Source organism: Physeter macrocephalus, chromosome 16 (assembly GCF_002837175.3).
Source record: "Physeter macrocephalus isolate SW-GA chromosome 16, ASM283717v5, whole genome shotgun sequence".
Lineage (NCBI taxonomy): Eukaryota > Metazoa > Chordata > Mammalia > Artiodactyla > Physeteridae > Physeter > Physeter macrocephalus.
Window position 1 is genome coordinate 102,379,178 of NC_041229.1, and position 25,461 is coordinate 102,404,638.

Below are 25,461 nucleotides of genomic sequence, written 5' to 3' on the forward strand. Positions count from 1 at the left end.
TCCCCGTCCCCAGCCAGGGCCCTGCTCGGCCGGGCCTCCCCCGGGATTTATTACACAGCTGCTCTCCCACTGCCGCCAGGTTTTTACGAGGGGCTGGCCTGTTAAAGCCTAAGGGCGTTTATTACACGGTGGGGGGATCGGGTGGAGAGACACTTGTTGGGCCGAAGAGGTGAAGGATGAATGGTTTATCGGACTGGGGCGGCAGTAATTACCCTGGGGAGGCATTTCTCTCCCCTGCACCGCGCTCCTGCCCTCGGGCTTAGAGGGCTCGGGCCGGCGAGAACGCGGGCGGAGGGGCGGGACTCCGCCTGGTCCCGCCCCGTCCCTCCCCGGCGCGCTGCGTAGGCGCCTCCCGCCTCTCCCTCCGCAAGCCGTCCTCTGCCCTGGCCGCCGGACGCCGTGGGTCGGGGGGCGAAGGCACATGGAGCCCAGGACACCGAACCACAGCTAGACCCTCTGAAAGGTTCCAGACAGGGCTCCAGAGAAGAAAGGGGCCAAAGCCAAGGCCCATTATGTTGCCCTAGGGTGGTCCAGACCCATTGTTTTTGACCTACCCAGGAAAAACGCTAGTGAGCTACATAGTACACAACATTGCAGGGTGGAAGGGTGGGGAGCAGCCCTGAAGCCCAAGGCAAGACAGCCTCTGGCCACACACAAAATGCCACAGGCCCAAGTGGCCACCACCCAAAGGCCCAGGCCTGGAACCTTCTGCCCACACCCAACATAGTCCCCTCAATGCCTCCTGGACCCAGAAATTCACTGATCCAGTAAAACACTGAATGATCAAGAATCTTCTGTACAGTTCCCACACACTTGCATTCTAGAAAAAAAAAAAAAAAAAAACCCCAACCAACCATTAATAATGGTTAGCTTACCCGGACCCAAACAACATAATCATCCCATGTAAAAAAACCACCCATGCAGTGCTGCCCCTGTGGTTAAAACTACATGTGCAGACCCTCTGTCTGCCTGTCCCTGCCGCATCAGAAGCCATGACAAAAACCTTCTGGTAGATCTAGAATCATGAGAGGATAAAACGTCCTGCACAATCCAGAAAAGCTGCAGTCCTTGGTGCCCACAGCCCACACCAGCTCTTTGTATACAGACCCTCACAATCCAGGGGGTTATCTCTCCAGATCCAGAGCCCTGGGCTCAGGTCTCTCTTGATCCCAGAACAATATTCCCTCAATTCTTAAGCCTATTCTTGGCCATAAGACATCCAGTCAGAAATCCAAGTGAACACCCCCATATCCAGAAAATCAAATTAAATGCCAGCCCCCTTTATAAGCTGGAGTGATGAATCCAGGACCCCTGGAAGCTCCTGGCTCAGAACCTAACTGGGATTGACCCCTCTATTCCTGGCCTCAGAGGGTACAAGAAGTGAAGGTCAGGGGTTGCAAGGCTCGTGAAGGGCTCTGAAACTAGAATCAGGGTCAAGGATCAAGAGAGTGTCACCCCCTCAGGCCATTTTTAGGAGCCAGGTGTACTGGTCCTCCCAAGCTCAGAATGACATCAGGGGCAGGAGTGTCAATGAGTGTCTGGCAGGTCAGTAGGGATATTATGTAACGGGTGGGGTTGAGGGTGGAAAGGGAAAGGCAGGAAAGAGTGAAGAGAAGGAGGGAAGGAAGGCAAGGAGGAATGCAGGAAGAACCCAAAGAGGAGGGAAGTGGAGACGCAGGTGCAAGAAAGAGAGGCTTCTCACTCTGGGGGAAGCCAGGGAGATGTGGGCACAGAAAGGAAGGGTCTCCCCTGGCCTACAAAGGTCTCCCAAGCTGGCCTCTTCCTCTAGCCAAGCATGGGGTCCCAGCAGCAGCCCATCCTGTCGCCTCCCCCCACATCTGAGGTGCGCCCAGGTGGGGTTCAGCCATGACAGCTGGCCTCCTCCCTCCTCTTCTATCTGTCCTTTGACCCTCTTCCTTCCTCTTAACTGCCTGACCGTTCTTGGGCTCCTCCACTCGGTCTCCCCACCACCTTCCATCACTGCCCTGAAGCGCCCTCCACCTCCTCTGCTTCCATGTGGTCCTCGGCAGCCATTGGCCCTCTTGGGGCTGTTTCTCTCCTCTGCACAGCAAGGGAGCCTCTGAGGCCATCCCAGCACCAACATTCCATAGGTTCCCGTCCCCCAACACCCCCCCCCCATGCTCTTTCGTCCATTTTCTCTCCCTCTCCCCCAGCTCTTTGCATCCCGACTCCAACTCCTTCACTGAGCCTTCTTCTGGCACTTTGGCTCCCAGGCCCCTCCTTCCAATCTGCTCAGCTCACCTGGGCCAGCCCCTCTCTCCTTTCCCTTCCCCTTTCACCTCCTCTCCTCTTCCCCCCACCATGATTTCCCCGATAGCCTTTCTTCTCTTGTCCCTTCATGCCTCTCCTCATTGCCCAGAAAGACCATGTCCTATCTGGTGTCTCCGGGGACTGAGCCTCAAGGGAGTCAGAAGGGACGATGAAGAGGCGGTGAAAGGCAAAGAGGGCCAGATTGCTTGCGGGGAGCAAAGGGGAGTTAAAATCAGGTGCAAGGTGTGTTGGGGGGAAGTGGAGCAAGGAAAAGAGCCTGGAGAGCATTGCACAGAGAGGACCCCAGCTGGGACAGAGGTTAGCCAGGGACACTCTGCTGGGCAAGGGAGAAGAAAGGAATGAAGAAGAGTGTTGGAAGAGGCCGCTCCTGGGAACTGGATGAAGAGAAAGTAGAGACATGAAGAAGATAAAGGTGAACTAGGAAAAAAGGGGGAAGGCGAGTAGAAAAGGGGTGGAAGGACTGAAAGTGATATGGGGGAACAAAGATTGGGAAGCAAGGATGGACAGATGTAGAACAATGATGGGGAGGCAGAGATGAGTGCAGAAATAGGAGCCCGTGAGGGCATAGATGGGAAGTGAAGATACAGGCATGAAAGATGAGGGCAGAACAAAAATGGAGTAAAAAAAAAAAAATGAGAGGGGATGGATGAACAAAAATGGAAGTGATGAGAGTACAGAAGTCAGAGGTAACAAGGTACAGGTGAGAACTGGTGAAGGCACAGTGATGGGAGTCCGGATAAAAGGTGATGGAAGCATGGAGATGTCAGAGTACCAAGATGGGAGGTGATGGGGGTTCAGAGATGGGAAGTGATGGGAGGACAGGTATAGGAGGTTATGAGAATACAGGGATGGGAAGTGATGGAGGTACTGAGACGGGAGGTGATGAGTTGCGCCATATGGGAGGTGAGAGAGGTACAGAAACGGTGGTACCCTATGGAAAGTGATAGCCAGGTACAGAGATGGGAGGTGACGTGGAGTACAGAGAAGGGAAGTGGACTAAAATGGGAGGTGATGGGGGTCTCTGGGATGGTAGGTAACAGGAGCTTTGAGATGAAATGTGAAGGAGAGACTGAGATGGGAAATGATGGAGTCTGACATGGAATAAAATGTGAAGAGGGACAGACACGGGAGGTAGTGGGGAGGGCAGAGATTGGAAGTTATGGGGATGCAATAATGGGAAGTGATGGAGGTACACATAATACGGGAGACAGAGATGGAAGGTGGCAGGTACAGAGATGGGAAGAGATGGCATCCAGAGAATCTAAGAGGTCTAAGGTATGAGGTGATGAAGGGACTGGACCGGGAGGGCCAGCAAACCCACAAAGGGCAGAAAGCCGAAGTGATAGAGGTCAGAAATGGAAGGTGATGGAGTCTGAGAGGGAAGAAGAAGTAGGTTTTGAGATGGAAGGTTATGGGAGGGGGCACTGAGATAAGAGGTGATAGTCAGTGTCAAGTGATAGAGGACTGACTCCGGAGGTGATGGGGAGACTGGGATAGGGGAACAGAAATTCAAACGGTGGGAGGTGGGAGATGCTGAGGATCAGAGGTGGAGGTAGGGCAGAAATGAAGAGGTGTGGAGAGGAGAAACCAGTGATTCAGGGAATGAGGCTGGGAGAATAACGGGACAGTGGAGCGAGTTGATTGCTTGGGAGGTGGCGCAAGGACAGTAACGGGGGAAAGACAGGACAAAGACGGGACAGTTGCTGGAGGAACAGAAGTAAAATAGAGACAGATATGAAGAGGTGAAAGAGGCAGAGATGGGACACGTCTGAGCCAGAGATGATAGGTGGGACAGAGGTGAGAGGTTGGTGGGGGACAAAGATAAGAAAATAACGGGTCCAGAGACGCTGGACCAGCAGTGGGAAGGTGATGGTGAGGCAGAGGTGGAGGTAAGCCGGATGGAGAAATGATAAGGGGCAGGGATGGAGGAGGTGAAGAGCAAGAGAAACGGAAGGGAGAGCTGGGCAGAGAGGATGAAAGGACAGACGGGGAGGTGGTGAGGGGACCTAAACAGGAGGGTGACAACAAACCAGAGATGGGGATTCGGAGGTAAAGGTGAGGCGAGGAATGAAAGTGATGAAGACAGAGATGAGGGCGATAAAGGCACGGGGTGGGGGGATCGTGATGGAGGGGCGAGGGTGGGGCCGAGATGCTGGGCGCCGAAGATGGTAGGTGATGGGGCGCGGGCCCGCAGAGCCGAGGGGCCGGGCCTCGGCGCTCACGGGCTGGGGTGCGGCCCGCGGGGGCCAGGGCCGCGCACACGGGAGGCCCCGGGGGCCAGCCGGCCGGCCGGTATCGGCAGCGCCACTTACCGTGCCCGCCGCGGGTGAGGAAGGGCATGCGGTTGATGGCGATGGGCACGGTGCCGTGCTTGCTGTGGAAGTGGTGGACGTGGTGGGTGGTGCTGAGGCTGGAGGAGACCCGGGCCCCCTCGGCCGCCCCCAGCAGCAGCAGCAGCAGAAGCAGAGGCGGCGGCGGCGGCGGGGGCCCGGCCAGGGCGGGGGGGCGGCGCGGGCACCCCCCCGGCCCGTTCCCCCCGGGGGGCATTTCGGCCCGGGGGCGGCCGCCTCACAGTCCCATGGCCGGGGGCAGGGACGCAGGGCTGCGTAGCCCCGCGAATCCCCCCTCCGGCTCCGAGCCCCGGGAGGGGGGTAGGGGTGAAGAGAAGGAAAACCAGAGCCCAAGCCTCGGCCCAGAGCCAACGAAATCAACTGGATCCCGCCGGGGAATCCGGGGTCCGCGGAGCGGCAACGCCAAGGTCCAGGACGCCTGGGTCCATCGCGAGGAGCTAAGGGTCTCCCCGCATCCCGGCGGGGTCGGAGCGGCGCAGAGGGACGTCAGAAACCCGGGGGAGCGCCCGGAGGAGGGGGCATGGTGCCGGGTGGAGAGGTAGGGGAGGCGCGGGGGCCAAGCAGGGCGGGGAGAGCGGGGGAAATCCTGCAGAAAAACCGAGCCGGGGAGGAGGGGGACTGGAGGAGAGAAGCGGGAGACCGACGGAGGCTAGGGCCGCTGCCGCTGCCGCCCGACGGAGACAGGGGAAAGGAGGGAGGGGCCGGGGGAGGGGGGGCGGGAGAAGAGGGAAGGGAAGCAAATCCGGGTGAGGGGGGAATGAAGGGAGAGGAGAGGAGGGGAGAGGAGGGGAGGGGAGCGGGGCTGAGCAGAGGAAAGGCGCGAGCCTGCTAGATTCCGGCGGAGAGATGGAGGCAGCGGAGTGTTGCCGCAGAGGCTGAGAGGGCTGGAAGGGAGAGGGAGGGAGGAAAGGAGCGGAGTGGAGAGGGGAGGCGAGGGGAGGGGGGGCGCGGGAGAAGGAGGGGGCAGGGCGGAAGGACCCGAGCGGCTCCCGATCTGCGGGCGGCGCCGGGCAGCTCCGCCGCGCGGCTCCCGGCTAGCCCGCTCGGGGCTCGCCTCTCCTCTGCGCGAGCCCCGCCCCTCCCCCGCGTCCTGGCGCGCGCTCCACTCCCGCCCCCTCCGGAGAAGGGGCCTTGCTGAATAATTGAACAGGACTGAGGCTAGCAGAAGTGGCCGCTCTCTCCCACCTCCTCCCTCCCCCCCACCTGGACGAACCCCAGGAGTGCTCGCTGGTCCAGTGCGCAGAGATGTGGACACCGCCACCTCTGCACGCACGCCTCGGAACACACGTGCACGCTAGGATGAGGACGGGCTCGGGTATGGAGACACTCACGTGCCCATACAGGCATCAGTGTGCGCGCACGCACACATAGGCTCAGATACGTACATGCATACATGTGCTCACAGACACTGGCACACGAACTCACACTCAGCCGAGCGTGTACGCATGCTCTCGGAGGCAATACATGCACACACACATACATGTTTGGTCACAGGTAATGAATGAACAGCCAGCGTACACACGGACAGCTCCCTCCAGCTCACCCTCCAAAAACAGGGTCACCCATACACATACAGACAACGCACCCAGAGGCTCAAAGGTACTCCAGAGTGAGACATGCCACACACACACAGTCCCTCGCCACCTCTCCAAAAGGGTGCTCCCCTCCCCCACCCCCCCACACACCCTCCTGGACTCCTCCAATCCTTCCTCTCCACTTCCCCTGCCCCTCCTGCTGCCTCTGGGGAGGGGGGTTTCCAAGATACTTATCCACTGAGTGGCCCACTTGTGACAAAACCCTTCCTGGGCCACTTATGTCCAGCTGAGCGAGTCACTTCTCCTTCTAGGGGCCCCTCCACTGAGATCTGCCCCCTCCCAGACTTTGGGACACCTCTGGGAAGCACGTGTCACATGCCAAGAGGTAAGTGCAGGGAGGCTTTCTTCCCTTCATCTGGATGCCACCTCTGCATGGGGCCGGGGAGGGGGGGAGGTAGAGATGGGACCTGGAAGGAGGCAAAGAAGGAGTGTCATAGAGTGAGAAGGAGAGGTGGTGAAGAAAGGGCAAAAGGAAGGGGGTGCGAAAGGGGAGGGAGGGGCTGGCTCCTGCTTATTGATTCTGAATTGCATTTTGGAGCAAAAACTGCCACCAGGAGCCCCACAAGTTCTGCACCCAGCCCCTGGGTGCAGTCAGAACCCGGGACAGCTCCTCTGCCAGCTGCCACTTCCCCAGCCCTGCTAGATGCCAGGGCCCCATTTGGCCCCCAGCCCTTCAGAAGGGAAGAAAGGGGTCCTCAGAGGCAGCCGGGAGGAAGTTTCCAGGTGGTGCGTGGCCCCCAAAGCCTTGTCCTCCTGCCCTCTCATCCCGTGCATGCTCTTGGCCCTGGCGCTGAGGTAGAGACTGACATAGCTCTGAGCAGGCAGAAGATGTATGGTCCCCGAGGGAGGGAGGGAGGGAGGGAGGGAGGGAGGGAGGGAGGAGCCGGTGGCAAGAGGAGAGGAAGGGAAACCGCCTAGAGGCCAATCAATACCAGTGAGTGGGAAGTGGAGAGCTGGAGGGGGTGATGCTGGGGAGCGAGGGGGAGAGACAGCGGGTAAAAAAGAAGGGAGAGACAGAGGTGTGCAAGAGATCAATAGAGGCTGCGGAGCAAGTGGAGAGATGAGAAACACACAGAGGGGCAGAGATGGGGAAAAACTGACTGCCCAGGCGAGCCAGAGACAGGCTCTGGGAGATTGAGCTGCCAAGGGGAGCTGTCCTGACCTCAGCCCTAGGACTTCAGGCCCTGCCAGGAAGCATGCCTCCTTCCAGTTTCCTTCCTCTCTCATTTCATATTCTCTTTTTTCATTCTCTCTCCCCTTTCCTCTCTCCCATCCTGGAGATGACTTCTCTCCCTCTGATCTCTCTCCTGCCTTCCCAGGGCAGACTCCGGAGCCTCACAGAGGTACCTTCAGCCCCAGGTGTAATGCCCATATCCCAGACGGAGAAACTGAGGCCACACAAGGGGAAAGGCTGTCCTGAAGGTCGGACTCCTCCTCATCCCAGTCTCTCTACCACCAGACAGCTCCACACCCCAGGCCCAACCCTCTAAGGCACATGGGCCATTCCCACCCGCCTCCCTCTCTTCAGGCACAGGGGCCCTTGGTGCCCAGTGGTGCCTCCAGGGCCTTCACACTTTGGGGTGAAGCAAACAGGCCTCTGGGCCAAGTTCCTGCTGGACGTTTTGCCATCCGTGGAGCCTCAAGGAGACCCGCCATAGGGAGACAGCACGGACATGAAACAGGCAAGCCTGGAGAAGCGGGAGGAGGCGCAGCTTCAAGAGAAAAGGGGGTTGTGGCTTGACCCAAGATTCCTGCCTCGACCTTTGGGGCCGGAGATCTCAGAGGTACCCCAGGGCCAGGGTTTGGAGGCTCCCAGATTGCACCCGCCTTGTCCTTACCTCCATGGCTTTGCTCAGGCTCTGCCACCAGACACACAGACCCGCGCTCGGGGACAGTGACACTTCCCAAGACGTGCCCAGCCCCAACTCTCCCTGCCTCCCACCTGCCCCCAGAGAAGTTGCTCCAAGCTCCCTTCCCACCCCTGCTGAAAGATGGCTTGACCCCCTAAACCACCATCCCTCTCTACGCTCCCTTCCAGAAAGCTCCATCGTGTGGGAGTGTAATAGTGATGACGGGCCGCAGCTCTTCTCGATCCTGATGCCCTGCAGCCCGGGCCAGCCATGCCCACCGTCGGCACCGTCTCCACCTCTGCCACCGCCCCCCACCCAGGGACTAAATGAGCAGCAGGGGCAGCAAACTTTAGGGACGCCTACGTTCTAGCACCCTGTGACTGAGGGCAGGGAACTGCCTCTTACTGAGGCCTCAGTGTCCTCAGCAGCGAAATCGGATGGTTGGTCTCCATCCTACCGCCTTCTCTGAGGACAAATGAAAAGGGCTTTGCGAGCTGCAAAACACGAAACAATCAGTGGGGAATGTTACTGTTAAACAGCAAAGTGACCCCCGTCCCCAGATGGCCCGTGCAAAGCTGAGTGAGCTGGAGAGGACGAGGCCCAGCCCCGCCTTTATTCCCCGGCAGCCAGGGCTGGAGCGCCCCTGAGCTGGCCATTGTCTGGGGGCTGGAAGGTACAGAGAGTGGCAGGTCGGACAAGAAAAATCCTGGGGGACAGGACGGGATGTGGAGGTACCAAAGGACACGCCTGCCTGAGAGCACCAGGAAAGCGCTGAGGGAGATTGGTGGGCATTCTTACAAAGTAGAAGGAAAAAATCAAGACCCACGCAAGAGCCCAATCCCTGAAACCAGTGGGTTATCTATCCCGTAAGAAACTCAGGACTCTGCCCAGGTGACCAAGGCTCTGCAGTGTGGCACAGAGGCAAAGGCCCTGACACCCGTTCTCAGCCCAGATCTACCGTTCACTCCTCCAGAAATCCACCCACCCCTCCAGGCCTCAGTGTCCATGTTTGTAAAATGGAGAAGCCCTATCCTCCTTCGGGTGTGTGTGCGTCTGTGTGTGTCTGTGTGTTTCTCCCAGGCAGCTGACTCTTCAGGTCCCTGCTCTCGGCAGGGCTACCCCAAGGAAGACCGCTCAAATGACACCTGAAGAGGCCGCGTGCTCCCCAGCCCGCCCCCCCGCAAGCAGGAGGTTGGCTCTCCCCTGCTCTTGCCCCACTGCCCTCCGTCTGCCAAGCTCAACCAGCTGCTGGCCACCAACCGCTAGGGACTGGAAGCTGCTGCTAAAGCTGCCCTCTCTGGGATGGGGCCTCAAACCATACGCGAGCTGGCAGCAGATACCCAGCCAGGGAGGAGAAGAACCAGGTGAGGACACTAGGGAGTGTTCTTGGGGCTCCAAGGGACACCGTGCGGCTGCGGGGGAAACCAGGGAACTGCCCCACAGCCGGCTTCCAGGGAAGCCAGCTCCAGAGGGCTGCCTTCCTGAGCCCGTCCTCTGGGGCGCAGGCCTGCTCTGGGCAGGAAGTCCCAGGCTTCCACGGCACGTTTCTGAGGGCACCAGAGGAGAGGGGGTGCAGGTCGACAATTCCCGCCCCCCACCCTGTGCAACAGTGTGTATGTGTGAGCTACGACTTGTGAGACCATCGCCAGGATCGCACGGGGAGAGCGACAGGGGCCGACGCCCTGGTGAGGGGTGAAGGGAGCTGTGTCCCACCAGCTCAGAAGGAAGAGGAGAGGCCGTCTATCAGCGATTTGCCCCAGACACGCAGGCAGCAGCAGTCCTGCACAGGCCCGAGAGGGGACTCCGGGAGGGGACAGCAGCCAGCAGCTCCCTCGGTCTCTCGTGACGAGAAGGGATGAGAAGGAAGCAAGCAGCACGGCTCTCAGAGACCCTCCCTCCTCCGGAGCATCCCTGGGGCCAGGAACGGGCCAGGATCTCCCCCCAGCACCCCGAACTCTCCCGGTCCTGCACTCACGGTCGTTGCAGACGGGGCCTCCGTAGGAGGTCATGGTGCAGTCGCAGGTGAAGCCATCCCACTGCTGTAGGCAGACGCCCTGGTTGGCACAGGACTCTTCGGTGCAGGTGGTGCTGGGGCCTGGAAGAGGCAGGAGGAAGGAACACCCCCTGCTCAGCCAAGCCCCCTCCGGCCTCAGGAGGTATGGAAGCTTCGGGGCCAGGCCGAGAGGTGTTGCCCTCCGTTCTGCTGGGCAGAAAGGGCCAAGAACCGATGGGGGTGGGAGGGGGATGGAGGGGAGCTCAAGGACTGCTAGTCTTGGCCTGGAACTGTGATAAGTGGCCAGGGTGGGAGGCAACAGGGAGGGCAAGTGACCCCCCTGATGCCCCCATACCCTGCCCCAGAGTGGCAGCTCCTGCGAGGCCTGAGAGGAAGGCCACTCGGCGGCCCCGGTCTGCCTCTACCGCTGGCCCCCCGGCGGCGTGCAGAGTCACACCTGACTCCTGTGCCCCACACTCACCGTCACAGCCCCTCTCCACCTGCCCGATGCGGTGCAGGGCGTCAGCGATGAGGTCGGGGAGGCGCCCGTTGAGGTCCACCGAGGCCAGGCAGCCCTGAAACCCATCCCGGGAGGCCACCAGTTTGGGCAGGTTGTTGAACATATTCTTGCTCAGACCGCCAATGTACAACTCCCCTGCAAAGGGAGTGGGATCAAAACCTCGGCAGCCCGCTCCCCAGGCCCCCATCGCCCTCCCAGGACGTCGGCATCCAGCTGTCAGGCCCTGCCGCCCCACAGTGTCCCATCCCGGACTCCAGTTTCCCCTCAGAGATGCAGCAGCCCGCAGATGCCCACCCCCCACTCTTCTTTCTTCCTTCTCCACTTTGCCATCTGTCTGCTCCCCTCCCAGAGAAGCCCAGATGCCCGGGAAGGGGGGAGCAGCTGGAGGAACCTGCTCCGCGCTCTCTCCCACACATCTGATTCCAGTTCCGGCCCGTAATCAGGGCCTTTCATAGATGTGCAGCCCGATCCCCTCCACCCCCGCTTCCTCCCTTCCGAAGCCTCCCATCCCCAGAACTCCTTCAGGCCTCTGCCAGCCTCTCCCGACTCTGAGTTGTCTCCTGGGGGTTCTAAGCCCAGCACCTTCCAACAACAACTGGGCCTTGGCCTGGGGACTCTGGGTGGCACCAGGAAGTTCTCCTCAGGGACACATCACTGCCTGGCCACATAGATCCTAACTCCCTGGAAATCATGGCTGGCCCACAGCAGAGCTCCAACAAGACATGGGTCAACCCTGCTGCCCTTGCACTGAACTCAGTGCAGACCAGCCCAGACCACCCCGGGTTTGCTGCCACTGAGGATTATCCAAGACACATCGCCCCCTTCTGGCATCAGGGAGAATTGACAGCACCGTGCCATTCGTCGGGCCCTGGATCTGACCAAGCTTCTGGTTCCAACTCTGCGGCCTGCTCACTTTGTGACCTTGGGCAAACCACGTAGCCTCTTGAAGCTTCCATTTCTGTCTCTCCAAGAGAGCGATGAATAGTCTCTGAGGGCCCTCCCCCAGCTCGGACAGTCCGAGTCGCACTGACACCAGGGGTCCCTAAGGGACTGAGGGCTGCTTTGGGCATGTGAGGGCCGCTCACGTTACCCCAGTGGGCTCTGGAGAAGCCACAGGCCTTGGCCTCACTCCTGTTCCAAAACCCCGGTCTCTAAGCTCGTCCTCCTCTTCCCTCCTCTCTCACCCACCCATTCTGGGGGCAGGCAATGACTGTTTCATTAGCTACTGAAGAGACCCTGGGGAATGTGGGTCCCTGGTATGACGCTGAGCCCACCAGGGAGGCCCTGAGGCTAAAAAAGTTCCCAGACCTAGTCCGGCCAACGCCCAAGGGCTATGACCAGGGCAGCCCAAGGGCTATGACCAGGGCAGCCCAAGGGCTATGACCAGGGCAGCAGGTGGGGACCCGGTGATTGCTCCTCCTTCCCCCCCACATCACTGTCCCCTCCTACCCCGGCGGGGAGGCATCTGCCAGGACACTATTCTCTCTCCAGCCCCCGACCAAGGCAGACTTCTCAACCCTGGAGGGCCAAGAGGTCTTCAGAAGGCGCAGCTGCCTACTCCTAGCTCTAGAGTGAGGCCACCAAGCTCCCCATGAGACAGACACAACCTGCAACCAGGCTTTCAGTGTTGAGAGGGCAGCCTCGCAGGGGAGCTGAGCAGAACTTCGACGGGAAGATGTCAGGCTGGACACAGTGGAGAACAGGAAAGAGCGAGGGAAACCACGGGTGGGGGCAGGGGGAGAATCACGCGCGTGAAAGAGCGTCTCAGGTCAGGGGTGATCCTGCTGGGGCCGAGGGGGCATCTGGGGTAGGGCCAGGCCTTCTGCAGAGGCCCCAGGCCCCACCTTTGAGGTCGAGGTTTCGGGCGCCATTGGAGTGCTGGGTGACAGTGCGGGAGTCAATCTGGAGCGTGTGCACGTTGCCGGGGTCCCTGGACACCACCACGTTGTGCCACTGGTTGTCATTGACTGGTTTGTCCGAGTTCCCCTTCATCAAGGACGGGCCGTTCCCCAGGTCAAACACGTAGTGGATGTACCTGCCCCACAGTAGGGAGGAGACACTGGGTCAAGGTGGGGCCGATGCTGGGAAGGCGGGGAAAGGAGGAGCTACAGCTGCGGTGGGGCTGGGAGCTGTAAGCAGAAGGGGTGGAGAGGGAGACCTCATAGTGGAGGCACCCAAGCCAACGACACGAGGACTCTGGTGTGAGGTCCCGTCATGGGCGGATGCGGGCAGGGAAGGCCACAGAGGACCTGGCTCCGGGGACAAGCTCAGAAGAGAAGCTGATGGGGGGAGAGATTTGTGAGGGCAGCAGGGTCCTCTGGGGGCAGGGACAGAGCTGCTCTAGGGCGGGGACCTCTCAGGCAAGAGAGGCCAGAGGGACACAGCCCTGTCTTCTGCCTGAGCCAGGACAGTGAATGGAGGACAGATATGACTGGGAAATCCCTGGCAAGGAAGTAATGGGGTGGGGGGTCACCAGGGTGGAAGACAGGGTGCTGCTTCTCCATCTTGGCTGGTGGGGGGGGCGGACCTGAACCTTGACCTGTGGTCTGGGGGGATTGGACATCTCAGCCAGTGGCTGGGGGAGCTGCATCTTGGTCATGGCGGGGGGGGTGGGGGGAACCACGTCCTTGACAGCGGTGTAGTGCCCAGCACCTCACCCCTTGACCAGCTCGATGACAATGAAGTCATTGCCGTTGCCCGAGTTGAACAGGAGGAGCCCGTCAGGGGCTGTAGTCTTGAACTGGAAGAAGAGGTGCATGGAGGCGTAGGCTTGGAGCGTGGCGAGTGCCAGGTAACTGCTGCGACTCTTGAAGGTGACGGGGTCAGCCACGATGGCACGCAGGCCAAAGCGAGCATTGAGCTCGCAGTAGGTGATGTCGCCGTCCTTGCACTGGTCCATGTAGGGCTGGCCGTTGAACACCAGCCCGCTCAGGTGCCCGATGAAGTTGGAGGGCACCACAGAGATGAAACGCCGCTCTGTCATGATGCCTGTCTCAATGTTGTGGAACTCCAGCCGCGTGTGAGCTCCTGCCATCTGTCCTGCTCGGGACGGGAGACAGAGATGGGGACGTGGCTTTGGACCCCAGATCGTAGGATCATTGGGTCCCCAGACGCCTCCCCTCCACTCAAGGGCCACATGGGAGAGACACTGGCAAACCCTCGCAGGTAGGTGCCGGCAGCAAGCACAGCTCCTGGGTCTGGGGGAGTTGCGGGACTCTTTAGGCCAGGGCCGACAGGCTTGCGGGGCAAAGCTGCCTGCGGGGAGTTGAAATGGTCCCTGGGGTCCAGGAGCCCATGATATACCAATGGCACTGGCAGCTTGCCAGAATGCTGCCCCAGGTAGTGGTCACCAAGAATGGGGCCGCAGACCACCTACCCTCCACGGTCACGTTGTCCACGGACAGCTGCAGGCTCTTGCCACGCCGCACCACCCTCACCGTGTGCCACTCATTGTCATTGAGCTTGTGCCCCGCAAAGAGCGTCTCGGGGCCTTTACCTGTGGCACCAAGGGGGGAGTGAGCATGGCACCTCCACCCACTCGCATATGGCTTCATGTACCACCCTGGGCACACAGAGCCTCACCACTGCACACACACATGCACCCAGGTACACACACCCACACACACACAGAGCTTTTACACACCCCGTCGTAAACACAGACATGCTCAGTATCGCCACACTTTGCGCAACTTCCGAGGGTACTGTTAGAAAAGAATACGGTGTGAATGGCGCGGCTCCTCTAGACTCTGCAGGCAGAGACTCACACCCGCACCAACACACTCCTCCCCACATCTCCTAAGGACCTTCAGTCGTCAGTGTGTGTAGCCAGCAGCTAAAGTCCCAGCATATATACATAGGCCTAAAACTTTCAAAACTACTGAGCCTTACCACGCACCCAAATGTGAACGTGCACCCACAGACTCACTGCTGGCAGTGAAAACACACAGACACACAGCTCCCCCGTCTAGAGGAACCCAACGTGACCTTTCTGCACATGCCTGGTTAATTCCATACACCCAGACACGCAATCATATACACAGCACATCCAGCCTGGCCGGAGAGCAGAATGTTTCTTAGGAATTAGGGCCATTTATTCAGGACCTGGATTAACCACTCCCAAGACTAAGAACATGTAGCTTTAGAATGGTGCTGCAGTCCATTTGCAGCACCCCCAGGTTACACCTGGGGCCCCCCCCAGCGCTATTGCCAGCAGGGACAGGGTTCACCACGCATGCGCACACACGTGCCAAACACACACCAGAGCCACGGTACGTACACACCCTCTCTGCCTGTGGCTGCCATGTCCCTGTGCTCTCTTACGTGACCTCAGGGCACACCATGCAGGAACACTCTCAGAGACAGAGCACTGAACCCAGGCACACTGGGATGCTCAGAATTGTCCACACCCGCTCTCCATCTCACCCCTGCTGCGAGCCTGTCACCTCTGAAAGAGCCCCCATTTGGCAGAATCTCGCCCCCCACCCCAAACAGGGGCTGTGGGGGGCTGAGCTTTGAAGCCCTGGCCAAGCTCACCTCCTGCTCACCTCCCGCCCTCATCTTCTTTCCTGTGTGCCCCGCCCTCCCCCTTGTGGCCACCTCTGGAGATGCAGCAGGATGTCCCAGCCCCTCTCCGGCTCTCCGCCATCCTGCCGTAGGTGCCACCAAGCCTTTGCCCCACCCTCCAGAGGATTTGAGATGACTTGAAATTTCTGGGCCTTCCTCCTCCCAGTCCCGGTGAACATGCTGACCCAGACCCTCCACCAGCTGCCCCGGGTCAGCTTCCTTGGGCTCATTCTGCCCTCCACGACCGTACCACCCTCCCCGCCACCACTCCAGCTCCCCTCTCCACACCCACTGCCCAAGCCCCACACAAGCTAGCCATGAAGCCTTCTCCTCCCCCACCATCCCTCCCCAAATCCCAGAGTCCAGAATCCCAGGCCCCTTGGGGCTCTGCAGAAGAAGAGGGAAGCCACTTACTGGGTGCGCAGCCGACGCGCAGGCAGTCTGGGGGGGCCATGGGGCGGGCAGAGGGGGAGGGGAGACAAAAAGGCAGAACAAGTTTTTTTGTTTGTTTTTTTTTTTTTTTTTTACATCCTTCACAGGGAGGGGTGTCTGCGGGCAGGGGTTCCCCCCAGGGCCACTTTCTGGGGACCACGCGTGCTCAGGTGCCTTCTCCCCTTCCTCAGTTGGACCCCTCTCCCTCCTTCCCCCAAGAGGGCTCCAACCCTCCCCAGAGCTGGGAGGCGGGGCAGCCAGGTGATGGGAAGAAAGTTTACATCTCCCTTCTTAGAGGGGCCCAGGCCTCTCATGTCTGAGGGAGATGGGCACCTTGGGAATCCCAGTCGTACAGGGGATCAGTGGGGGGCTGAGGGCTTGACCAACCCGACATCTCCCCATCTCTGAGAGGGAGACGGGTGGGGAGGGCCAGAGCCCCTGCACCCCCTGCTCTGGGACAACTCCCTGCTCAGAGCCCAGGCTGTGACACATCACCCCGTGCCCTCTGGGCTCTGAGCTAAATAGAGGAGTCTGCCCCAGGGCCCCCTTCCCGTGGCCACACACCTCCCAAAGTCCCAGGGGGCTAGCACCACCCCTACAGGAACCTTCTTGCTACCCTTCCTAACCTGGAGGATGCCAGGCTGTCCTTGGGGACCAGGGTGGTCCTTCACCCTGAAGAGGAACTAGTATTAATCCGTTTTCCTAGGGAAGGGCCAGGGGCTCACAGATGAAGACACCGAGGCCCCCAATGTATGACTCCTGAGGACTTCAGGGACAAGAAGTTACCATAAGCAAAGTCTCCTGCCCCTTCACCAGCCCCAGCATGTCTGTCCTGCAGCTCCAGGCTCGGAGGGCCCCATGTGCTCAGAAAGCACTGTCTACACAGAGCTGCAGCCCGGAGCCCCGGGGCCTCTGGCCACACCCCTGGTGGGATACATTACCCACCCCATGTGAGTCAGCCAGCCTTGCCGAGGAAATAGAGCACTAGAGTCCTGTGAAATTGGGGCTTAGGGCCCTTTGGACGCCTGTCCTGCTCCATCAGACCCAGACAGCTTGGGGCTGCAGAAGGTCCTGCAGGAAGAGGCAGAAACGCTGGGTCCTAATCTCATCATGTGACTGCGGGCAAATCTCTTCTCTCCGAGCCTCAGCTCCCCTCCCTGTGAGCTGAGGGGCTTGAACAAGAGGATCCTAAGCTGGGAGAAAGAAAAGGTGTCCACTGGGCTGGCCCTTGCCTCTCAGACAGGGGCAAGTTCCAGGCCTCTGTTAACAGCAATATCCTGCCATCCTGTGGCTCCTCCCGGAACAGGCTCTGCCCACAAGGCCCAGGAGGCAAAAAGGGGTGGGGGCACCTGGCATCCCCTGGGCCCTGAAGGTTCCTGCAGCGGAGGTGAAAGACTCCCCTGTGGCTCTGGGGGCTCGGGCCCCTCGGGCAGTACAGCTGAGCCCCACACGCGTCGTCAACCGCAGCAGAAGAGTGGGGGGAGCAGCCGCGACCTTGAGCCACAGCCTGGCACCAAGGGAGAGGCAGAGGGGGGGTCGGGGGAAGATGCAGGGGCAAGTGAGAAGTCACAGGGAAAGGAAGGAAGTGGAGAGGATGCAGAGAGAAAAGAGGAAGAAAGGCCAAGCAGAGGGAAGGAGGAGCTGGACAGAGGGGGAGGGGAGGGTGTCGAGGTGAGGGCAGGGGTGCCAGGCCTGGAGTCAGGTCACGGGGGCTCTCTCAGGGCCAGCAGAGTCTTCACCAATGAAGGGTCCAAAAAAGAAAAAAGGGGGCTGGAAAGGCAGGCCGATCCCCTGTTGGAGAAGAGGCCTAGAGAGGAGCACAGTTCTTCCCCTCCCCAGCAGGGGAGCACCAGAAGGGGGGGGGGTCCATCTGTCCAGAGAAGAGGTGTCAGCTCCAGGCCCACCCCCTTGCAGTGACCCCACCTGCAGGAGCCCCCACTCCAGTGGGGCTTGAGGGGAGCAAACTCCCCTTGAAGATGGGCCCCCAGGAAGCAGCCAGCACCACCCCAGGGGAAAGCCAGGAGCTGCGAGTAAGTGGGAGAAACTGCCCTCTGGTGCCCACACCTGCCCAGAGTGCAGCTCAGGGAGCTTTAACTGCTAACCTGTTGACTAGAAACCTACGCCTCAAGTTCAGCAAATGGACAGAAGCGATTGGTCTGCAGAGACCCACCAAGGTCCTGGCAGGACATGGAGACCGCGGTGATGGTATGAATGTGTGATATGACTGGTGGGAAAAAGTCATCTGCATGGAAAGGAGCTCAGGAAAAGAAGCCAGGCTTCTCTTTCTGCAACCCACCTGCCCCCCACCCAGGCCCCGAGGACTGGAGGTGGGGGAGAGAGAACGAAGGCTCCAATGCAAGGAGCCTCAGGAGCCCGCTGGCTGGAGTCTTGCAGGTGACACCGCGGAGTGGCAGCATGCACTCCGGCGCAGCCCTCGTTCACAGCCACCTCCCCAGCAGCCCAGCCTCAGAAGGAGCTCAAGACCTACTGAACAGCCCCCCATGGGAACAAGGCACCGTCCCATGGTCCCAGAGATTAAAGGGCTTTGGAATGTAATGTGCATTTAGCCTGGCTTACAACACAAATGAGAGTCAGGCTTACTCTGTACAGCTCGAGAGGGCAGAACTAGGTCCACAAGTAGGAATTTCAGAAAGGGAAGCTTCCACCAGGGAAGAACCACCCAGTGATTAGAATCACTGCGGTGGCCATCTCAGAGATGGGACGCTCCTGACACGGAAGGCATCTGAACAGAGGTGGAGAGCCTCCCGTTGGTGGGGGAAGGCACAGAGGATGCACCCACGGGGGCGGGCCGCAGGAGGTGCCTGATGGGGGCCCCTCCAGCTTGGAGATTCTTCAGTTACAGTGCGCCGTTCATGTCGTCCTCACTAGGAACTGGGATTGCCGACGGGCACACCTGGAGAAAGGCAACTCCAGGGGGTGATGAGGGCCAGGCCAGGCTGGGCACTGGCCCCAGAGGCCACGCCCAAGGCAGAAGGAACCCAGGAACCCAGGTCACACTGGAACGGGGTGAAGAATCCAGGGACTCTACGGTCCTCTAGGGACAGAGACCAACCACCCTGCTCAGGGCCCGTAGACAGCAGAGCTCCGGGAACTGGCTCAGCGTCGGCGGACGTGGCGGAGGCCGGGGCCGGGGCGGGAGACGCAATCGGCTTCTCTGGCATCTCTGCCTGGATGGAGGCAGCAGCCTCAGGCCTTCTCGGCCCTCTCCAGCCCAGCAAACACCCAGGCGCCTGAGGCTGGCACTGAGCGCCTCCTCCCACCACATGGCCAGGGGCAGCTCCGCTCTCTTCAGGACCAAGTCTGCGTCATCCCAGTGAGCCCCTGACACGCTGTGCAGCTGCCTGTGGGAGCCTGGCTTCCCTCACTACAGGATGGGACCACAAGGCCAAAGACCAAGCCCCCCGGGCTCCTCTCCATCCTCCAGCAGCAAGTCCGGACCAGGACCGGGGCCTCGGTGGAGCAGGCCCTGGGTGGCAAGCAGGATGGGGATCAGAATGGGGCTCCTGAGGTGGGGCCAGCTTGGGTCACGCCATGTGGAAGCAAGTCCCAGGCCTGGCTCTGAGCTTAGGTCCCTGTCCCAGTACAATTTCCCTTCCAGTCGGCTGGCTCAGTCTTTATGTGCGTGTCTTGCACCTATATAACGTCTTCACTCCCACTATTCCATTTGAGCCTCAAAACCACCACAGAAAGGAGGCAGAGTGAGGATCCTTAGCCCCACTTTACAGACAAAAAAACAGAGGCTCGGAGAGGGGAAATGACTTACCCAGCAGTCTAGGAGACCAGGGCTAGAACCCACATCTTCTGGCCCCAGGCCCAGTGCTCTTCCCATCATAGCCTGAGGCTGGTGGCTGGGTGTGGACCACCTGTGTGCTTGTGTGGTTCACACAGAGGTCACACGCCTCCCTGTACACACATCACTTGGTGTCTGTGGACAGATGTGTCCGCAACCAGCATTTGGTCGCGGCTTGTCATGAGCCGTTAGAGATGGCATCTCTGTGGGTGGAGGCGGGCACAGCAGGCAGCGAGAGACGTGGGAGGACTGTCCTGCTGGCCACCTTGTTCCTTAACTTCTAAATACTTATGTGACACAGACAGAAAATCATATCCATGGGAAAGAGAGGGTAGATCCTGAGGGTGAAAGGTCCCGAGGGCCCCCCAGAGGGCACTGTCCTGGCCAAGGCTGCTACCTCCTGTCGAACCTGAAGGGACCCACGCTTCTTCACAGGGAAACTAAGACAGTCCAAATGAGGAAGAAGCATCTGCTTTCCCTGCAGATAGAAGGCCCCAGATTTCCCCTGAAGCGTCCCCACCAAGTACAGAGCCACATGCTTACCACACCGAGAACACACACGTGCCAGGGTGAAGGGGTACCTCACCCTGGGTACACCAACCCTGGGCAGTCTGAGAACCGCGGGGCCACGCACGGGGTCCTGGGCTGGCGCCTCCTCCTGTGACCGTTTCAGGGGGGCCAGGGGCCACTGTACAGACCCGTGGAGCGCTGGCCAAAGGGTGTCTCCCATCCTGCTTCCCACCGCCGCCCCCCACCCACTCTGTAGGCTGTGATTGCGGTTAGAAGCTGAGCTTCAGGGGACCCTAAAGTTCCCCACCTCCGGGGCCCGGGCCGCCTGCACACCTCCCCACCTCCAGCCCCCGCCTCACTCGGCAAATCTTTGTCCTAGGAGTACAAAGGCCAGGTGGCCAAAAGGGGAAAGGACACAGTATACATTTATTAGCAAGGTAATGGGTCCCCAAAAGGCCACAGTCTGTCCCCCAAATGCCCTGGAGACCAATGTTAAGATAGACTCCAGATAAATATTTAAAGCTCAAATCTCCGTGTTCTCTCCAGTTGTGAATCCTAACCAAATTCTCCTCCAGGCCCAGGACACGAGAAGCAACCCCAGGGGCCTGAACTTCCCACATGACAGGCCCTTGGGTGCTACACCTCTATACGCTCGAAGGCTAGCCTGAAAGGGACAGATGCGACCCCAGCCTGGGCAGCTTAGGACCTCTAGCTTCCGGCGTTCCCCTGACTGAAAGCTCCATGATGGTGGGACCTCACCTTAGTCACTACTGTAGCCCCAGGTTCAGAACACACTGGCACTAAGACGGTGTCCCATAAATATCAGCTGAATGAGGAGCCCTGCTGTTTTCCTTCTGATCCTGCCCCCAAGAGCTGAAGCCCACGGAGAGTCCAACAGGTCTCACGGTCCCTCCACATGGATGCCCCAGGGGCTGCCAGGTGAAGTGGAGCCATGCCTCCTCTGGGCAGCGGTAGAGGCATCGAGCCTTCAGGTGACAAGGGCCCCTGATGCCCCTCCAACCCCCCAGCTCTGTTAGAGACAATGAGGAAAGCACCGAACCTCGGGGCAAATGGCCTGCGTTTGAGTCCGGGGTCTTCCCCGACCATCACGATAGCTTTGTGATGTTGGACAGGTCAGTAGATGGATTTCACAGTCTATAAAACAGGGGCAGCTATGGGGACTCACACGTGAAAGCAGACAAGGGGAAGATGACACGTCCCCTTGTGCACCACGCACGCACGCACGCACGCACGCACGCACACACGGCTCTCTAAACGCAGAGCAGACGAGGGCGGCCGCGTGAGGGCCGGGCCCTCCTGTCTCCGGGTGCGCCGCTGCACCGAGCTCGGGCCGAGCACCAGTAGGCGTCTGCGAGTGCTGCACGAATGAATGAACCGGCGGATGAGCAAGCGGATGAGCCGACGACCAGGAATGAGCTACGTCCTTACAAGTGCGTGCGCGGAACAGATGCCTCGGAGGCCCAGCAGCGCCCCGGGAGGGTGGCTGTCACACCCCAGACACATTCGGGGTCCCCCTCCCCACAGTGCTGCCGAGCGCGAGGCATCGCCCTACACTGCATCCTCGCTGGGACGAGGTTCTCAGGGGCTCTGACCAGGGCTGGCACCTCCCCACCGCCAATCTCTCACCGGCACCACCACCGACCTCTCCAGACAGAGGGGGTGTGCGTGAGAGGCAGGGTTGGGGAAGGGGCCGGGGCACGGGCAGGGCGGTTACCGAGGTTGACGGTGAGCTTCATCTGGCCCCCGTCCAGCTCCAGGCGCAGGGTGTCAGCTGACTCCCTGGAGGTGGTGGCCATCATGAGCCCGTAGGCCCGCTGGGACATGAAGCGCAGAGACACGTCCTCCGCCTCCGTGTGCATGGCGTGGGGCAGCATGATCTTCATGTACATGGAGCCGTCGTAGCTCAGGACCGTGGCCTCTGCCCCGGGAGTGGGGGGAGGGAGAAGCGGGGGGACAGGCAGAGGCCAGTGGAGGGAGAGAGAAGACCGAGAGAATCATTGCAGGGATGGCAGGCCCAGGGCTGGCCTGCGAGGGGCACAGGGGCGGGCAGGGGGCGCCGGGATGACGGCCAGCCTCACCTCTCTCACAGACCCGCCCCAGAAAGCCGGTCCCGACGCAGTCACAGACGAAGCGGTTCCAGCCCTCGCGACAGACGCCGCCATTGCGGCAGGGAGCGGAGGTACACTGCTTCAGCGTCTCCCGGGAGCAGAAGGGGGCGACGCCCACAGCCCCCTGCGCCTCAGCCAGGCCCCGCAGGTCTCGGCTACGCCCGTCTATGAAGAGATCCCGCACGCAGCCCACGTAGCCAGCCCGGAGCGCCGCCGTCCACACCTCTGGGGGCGGGGGCAGGTCCACCCGCCCGCCTTCAGGTAGGCCCCCCAGGTACAGCTCGCTCTCCAGGTCCAGAATCTCGCTCTCCCCGGTGGCCAAGAATGGCGTGCTGCGGCTGTTCACCGAGATGGAGCCTGCAGATGGAGAGAGAGTGGGCTTCAGTGGGGAAGGCAGGACCGAGAGACCCCACAGGCCAGAAAAGGATCTCCTGCCCTCGCAGCGCAGGCAGCCCTGGGCGGCAGACACTGCTTGACAAAGGTGCCAAGTTCAGGAACCAGTGTGAGCCAGCCCCAGCCCAGCTGCAGTGTGCAGTGGGCCTCTGTCCGGACTCCTCCTTCCCACCTGAGCAAGTCCTCAGAGGATGTACAGGAGGTGGACACGCCCCCAAAGGGCTGGATCCTTCACATGTCCTGCCCCCCCACCAGCCCCTTAGACCAGGAGTCAGAGGCAGAGCCCCCCAAGGAAGCTGAAAGGCTTGAATCCAAATTGCTTCCCCCACTAACATTTATTGAGCGTTAATGACTATATGCCAGGCACTTAGCACTTCACGTATATCGTATCTCTTAGGTCTCACGGTATCCCTATGAAATTGGTCCTTCACGACCCCACTTTGAAATGGCAGGTGAGGCTTAGAGAGACTGGGGAAGCTGCCCAAAGTGCCGCAGCGAGTAAGGACCAGAGCCAAAGTACCACCCAGGTGGCAGGACCCCAGAACCTGCATCTCCCACCCCCGGACCTAGAGAGATAGGCAGGCCGGTCAGCTCCTGGAGCCTGTGAGACAGGATGGCAGCCAGGAAAGGGAAACCAAGCATGGAGCTTCTGAGTTGTAAGAGTTCTTTGGAAGGAGAGGCTGGTTATCTTAGAAAAAAGATTTGGGATCAGGTGTGAGCTTCAAAGCCTTTCCTGAGATCTCAAGAAACCAAAACCTATACATTAGAAGCTTTATTCCATGTGTAATTTTTATTCCATACATTCTCCTTCCGCTCTCCCTTCTCAAGTTTGGAAGAATTCTTTAAAAGATAAAAATTAAAAGTCCGCCTATCTCAGAGGGGCTGATAAAGAGAGGTAAGGATGGTTTGATCCACACTAGGCCTGATTGGGCAGAGATCGGGGGTGGGGAGTGGTAAGAGACAGAGCATGGGCACCAAGCGTGGAGCTGCAGGAGCAGGACCAGGGCCTCCTCTGCACCCTTGGCTCCGCATCTGGAGCACATGCTCCTCTGTGCAAACCCTTCCCTGCACCAGAGAGGCCCTTCCCCTGTGCCCCATTTTAACACCATGGTCCCTGGCTTGTCCTCCCCGACAAGGTGTCAGATCCCCACTCCCCCTCCCGGCCCCCCAAACATGGCCCCCAATCACCTACACTTCTATTTGTAGCAGGTTCCCCAGGTGCTTCCACCCACCCCCTGTGGGGCCTCCTGGACACGGACACCACCCAACTGGACTCTCCACAGACGAACAGGATATGAAAGAAGGAAGGGGGAGGAAGGCTATGGTGGGGAAAGGGTGTATAATGGAGAGTCAGCAAAAGGAAATTAAAGTGAATACAGGTCTTGTTTCAAGGTCACTCTAAAACATGCAAAGGGAATAAACCAAGTGTCCCACGACAGATGGGTGGATAAACAAAAGGTGGTCTATCCATACAATGGCATTTTATTCAGCTGTGAGAAAAAAAGGAAATGCCGTCACATGCTACAACGTGGATGAACCCTGGGGACATTATGCTAAGTGACATAAGCCACACACAAAAGGACAAATGTATTGTGTGATTCCACGTATAGGAGGTCCCTAGAGTAGGCAATTCATAGACAGAAAGTGGGATGGTGGTAAACGGGGGCTGGGGGACTGGGAGTTAGTATTTATGCGGACAGAATTTCAGTTTGGGAAGATGAAAACATTCTGGAGATGGAGGGTGGGGATAGTTACACAACAATGTGAATGCCCTAATGCCACTGAACTGTGCACTTAAACATGATTAAAATGGTAAATTTTATGTTATGTATAAATTACCACAATAAAATTTAGAAACATGGGGAAGGTCAAAGAGAGCTTTGTTGGGAGTGACTGTCCCAAGTCTGTGCTGGTGTACACGAACAAATGTGGGCCAGCAGAAATGGTCGAAGTGGCCCAAGGACTAGCCAGGGCTGGTGTGTGGGCTCTGGAGATCGAGCGAGGCTAAGGAGACCACTTCCTGAAGACAGAGAAGAGCGGAAGGCCCTGGGGTTCTGTGCAAGGCCTGAGCAGATTTCCAACCTAGAGAGTTACAGATCACCTGTGTGGAAACCCTGGGAGGCAACGAGTGCTCTGTGAAGACTCCCTGGTTCCATCATGACACAAAACCAGGGGACGAAGCCATTTACCGCAAAGCCTGGGGAAGGCAACATTTCCCTGAGGAAGGGAGAGGAAGAAACAAGCAAGCCCATGAGAAGCCAACACCTCCGGGAGCCACGGCAGCCCCTTCCTCCCTGTGTGTGTGGGGACGCTCACTCCACCCAGACCTGAAGGCCCCGTGCAGCGACAGCTGGGGGAGCATGAAAATTTAACTGACGTTGATAAGAGCTTAAATTGGATAATGTGTCAGTTCTCATTTATATCAACGCTTTCTCTTATGTCCAACAAGATGGAGAAGAGTAAAGAAGAGAATTAGGCAGAAAACAGGGAGAGGATGGGAGAGGAAGACTGAAAAGGGGGAGTGGAGGAGGGGTGGCAAGAAGCGGCAGAAGATTCAAGAACAGCAACCGCCCAGCCCCAGTGCCCTCCGCCCCGCTGCTTTATTGTGCAAGAACCTCGCCAGGCGGAGCGTGGTGTTTACTGTCTGCGTCTCCCCACTGGAACACGAGCTCCGGGACAGCCTAGACTCCAGCTCACCACTGCCCCATCCCAGCACCCTGGACAGTGCCTGGCGCACAGTAGGTGCTTGCTAAATATTTGAGTGAGTTAATAAAGAAGGTTGAATGAATCTAGATAGAAGGGAGGCAAGGTTGGGAAGTTTTTTTAAGAGAACAAGATAGGGACTTCCCTGGTGGTCCAGTGGTTAAGAATCTGCCTTCCAGTGCAGGGGACACGAGTTCGATCCCCGCTCAGGGAACTAAGATCCCACACGCCGCAGGGCAACTAAGCCTGCGCACCACAACTGCAAAGCCCATGCGCCTTGGGGCCCGCACGCCACAACTAGAGAGAAGCATGCACACGG

General features: G+C 59.3%; 1 protein-coding gene across 14 annotated transcripts in view; it reads right to left on the reverse strand.

The window, feature by feature from the left end:
* Nucleotides 1-25,461, reverse strand: part of NRXN2 (neurexin 2) — a 102,310-nt gene that overhangs the window by 33,304 nt on the left and 43,545 nt on the right. For 6 of the 14 annotated variants that reach the window (XM_024133240.1, XM_055091516.1, XM_024133243.2 and 3 more), the window contains 8 exons: nt 22,017-22,403; nt 21,653-21,856; nt 15,579-15,605; nt 13,978-14,097; nt 13,259-13,640; nt 12,446-12,636; nt 10,563-10,736; nt 10,064-10,183 (listed from right to left, as the gene is read on the reverse strand). In XM_024133240.1, the coding sequence (XP_023989008.1) occupies nt 10,064-10,183; nt 10,563-10,736; nt 12,446-12,636; nt 13,259-13,640; nt 13,978-14,097; nt 15,579-15,605; nt 21,653-21,856; nt 22,017-22,403 (1,605 nt within the window). Of the gene's footprint in view, nt 1-4,604; nt 4,840-10,063; nt 10,184-10,562; nt 10,737-12,445; nt 12,637-13,258; nt 13,641-13,977; nt 14,098-15,578; nt 15,606-21,652; nt 21,857-22,016; nt 22,404-25,461 lie in introns of those variants that run through there. The other 8 variants (XM_055091521.1, XM_055091518.1, XM_055091522.1 and 5 more) reach the window with 3 other exon arrangements.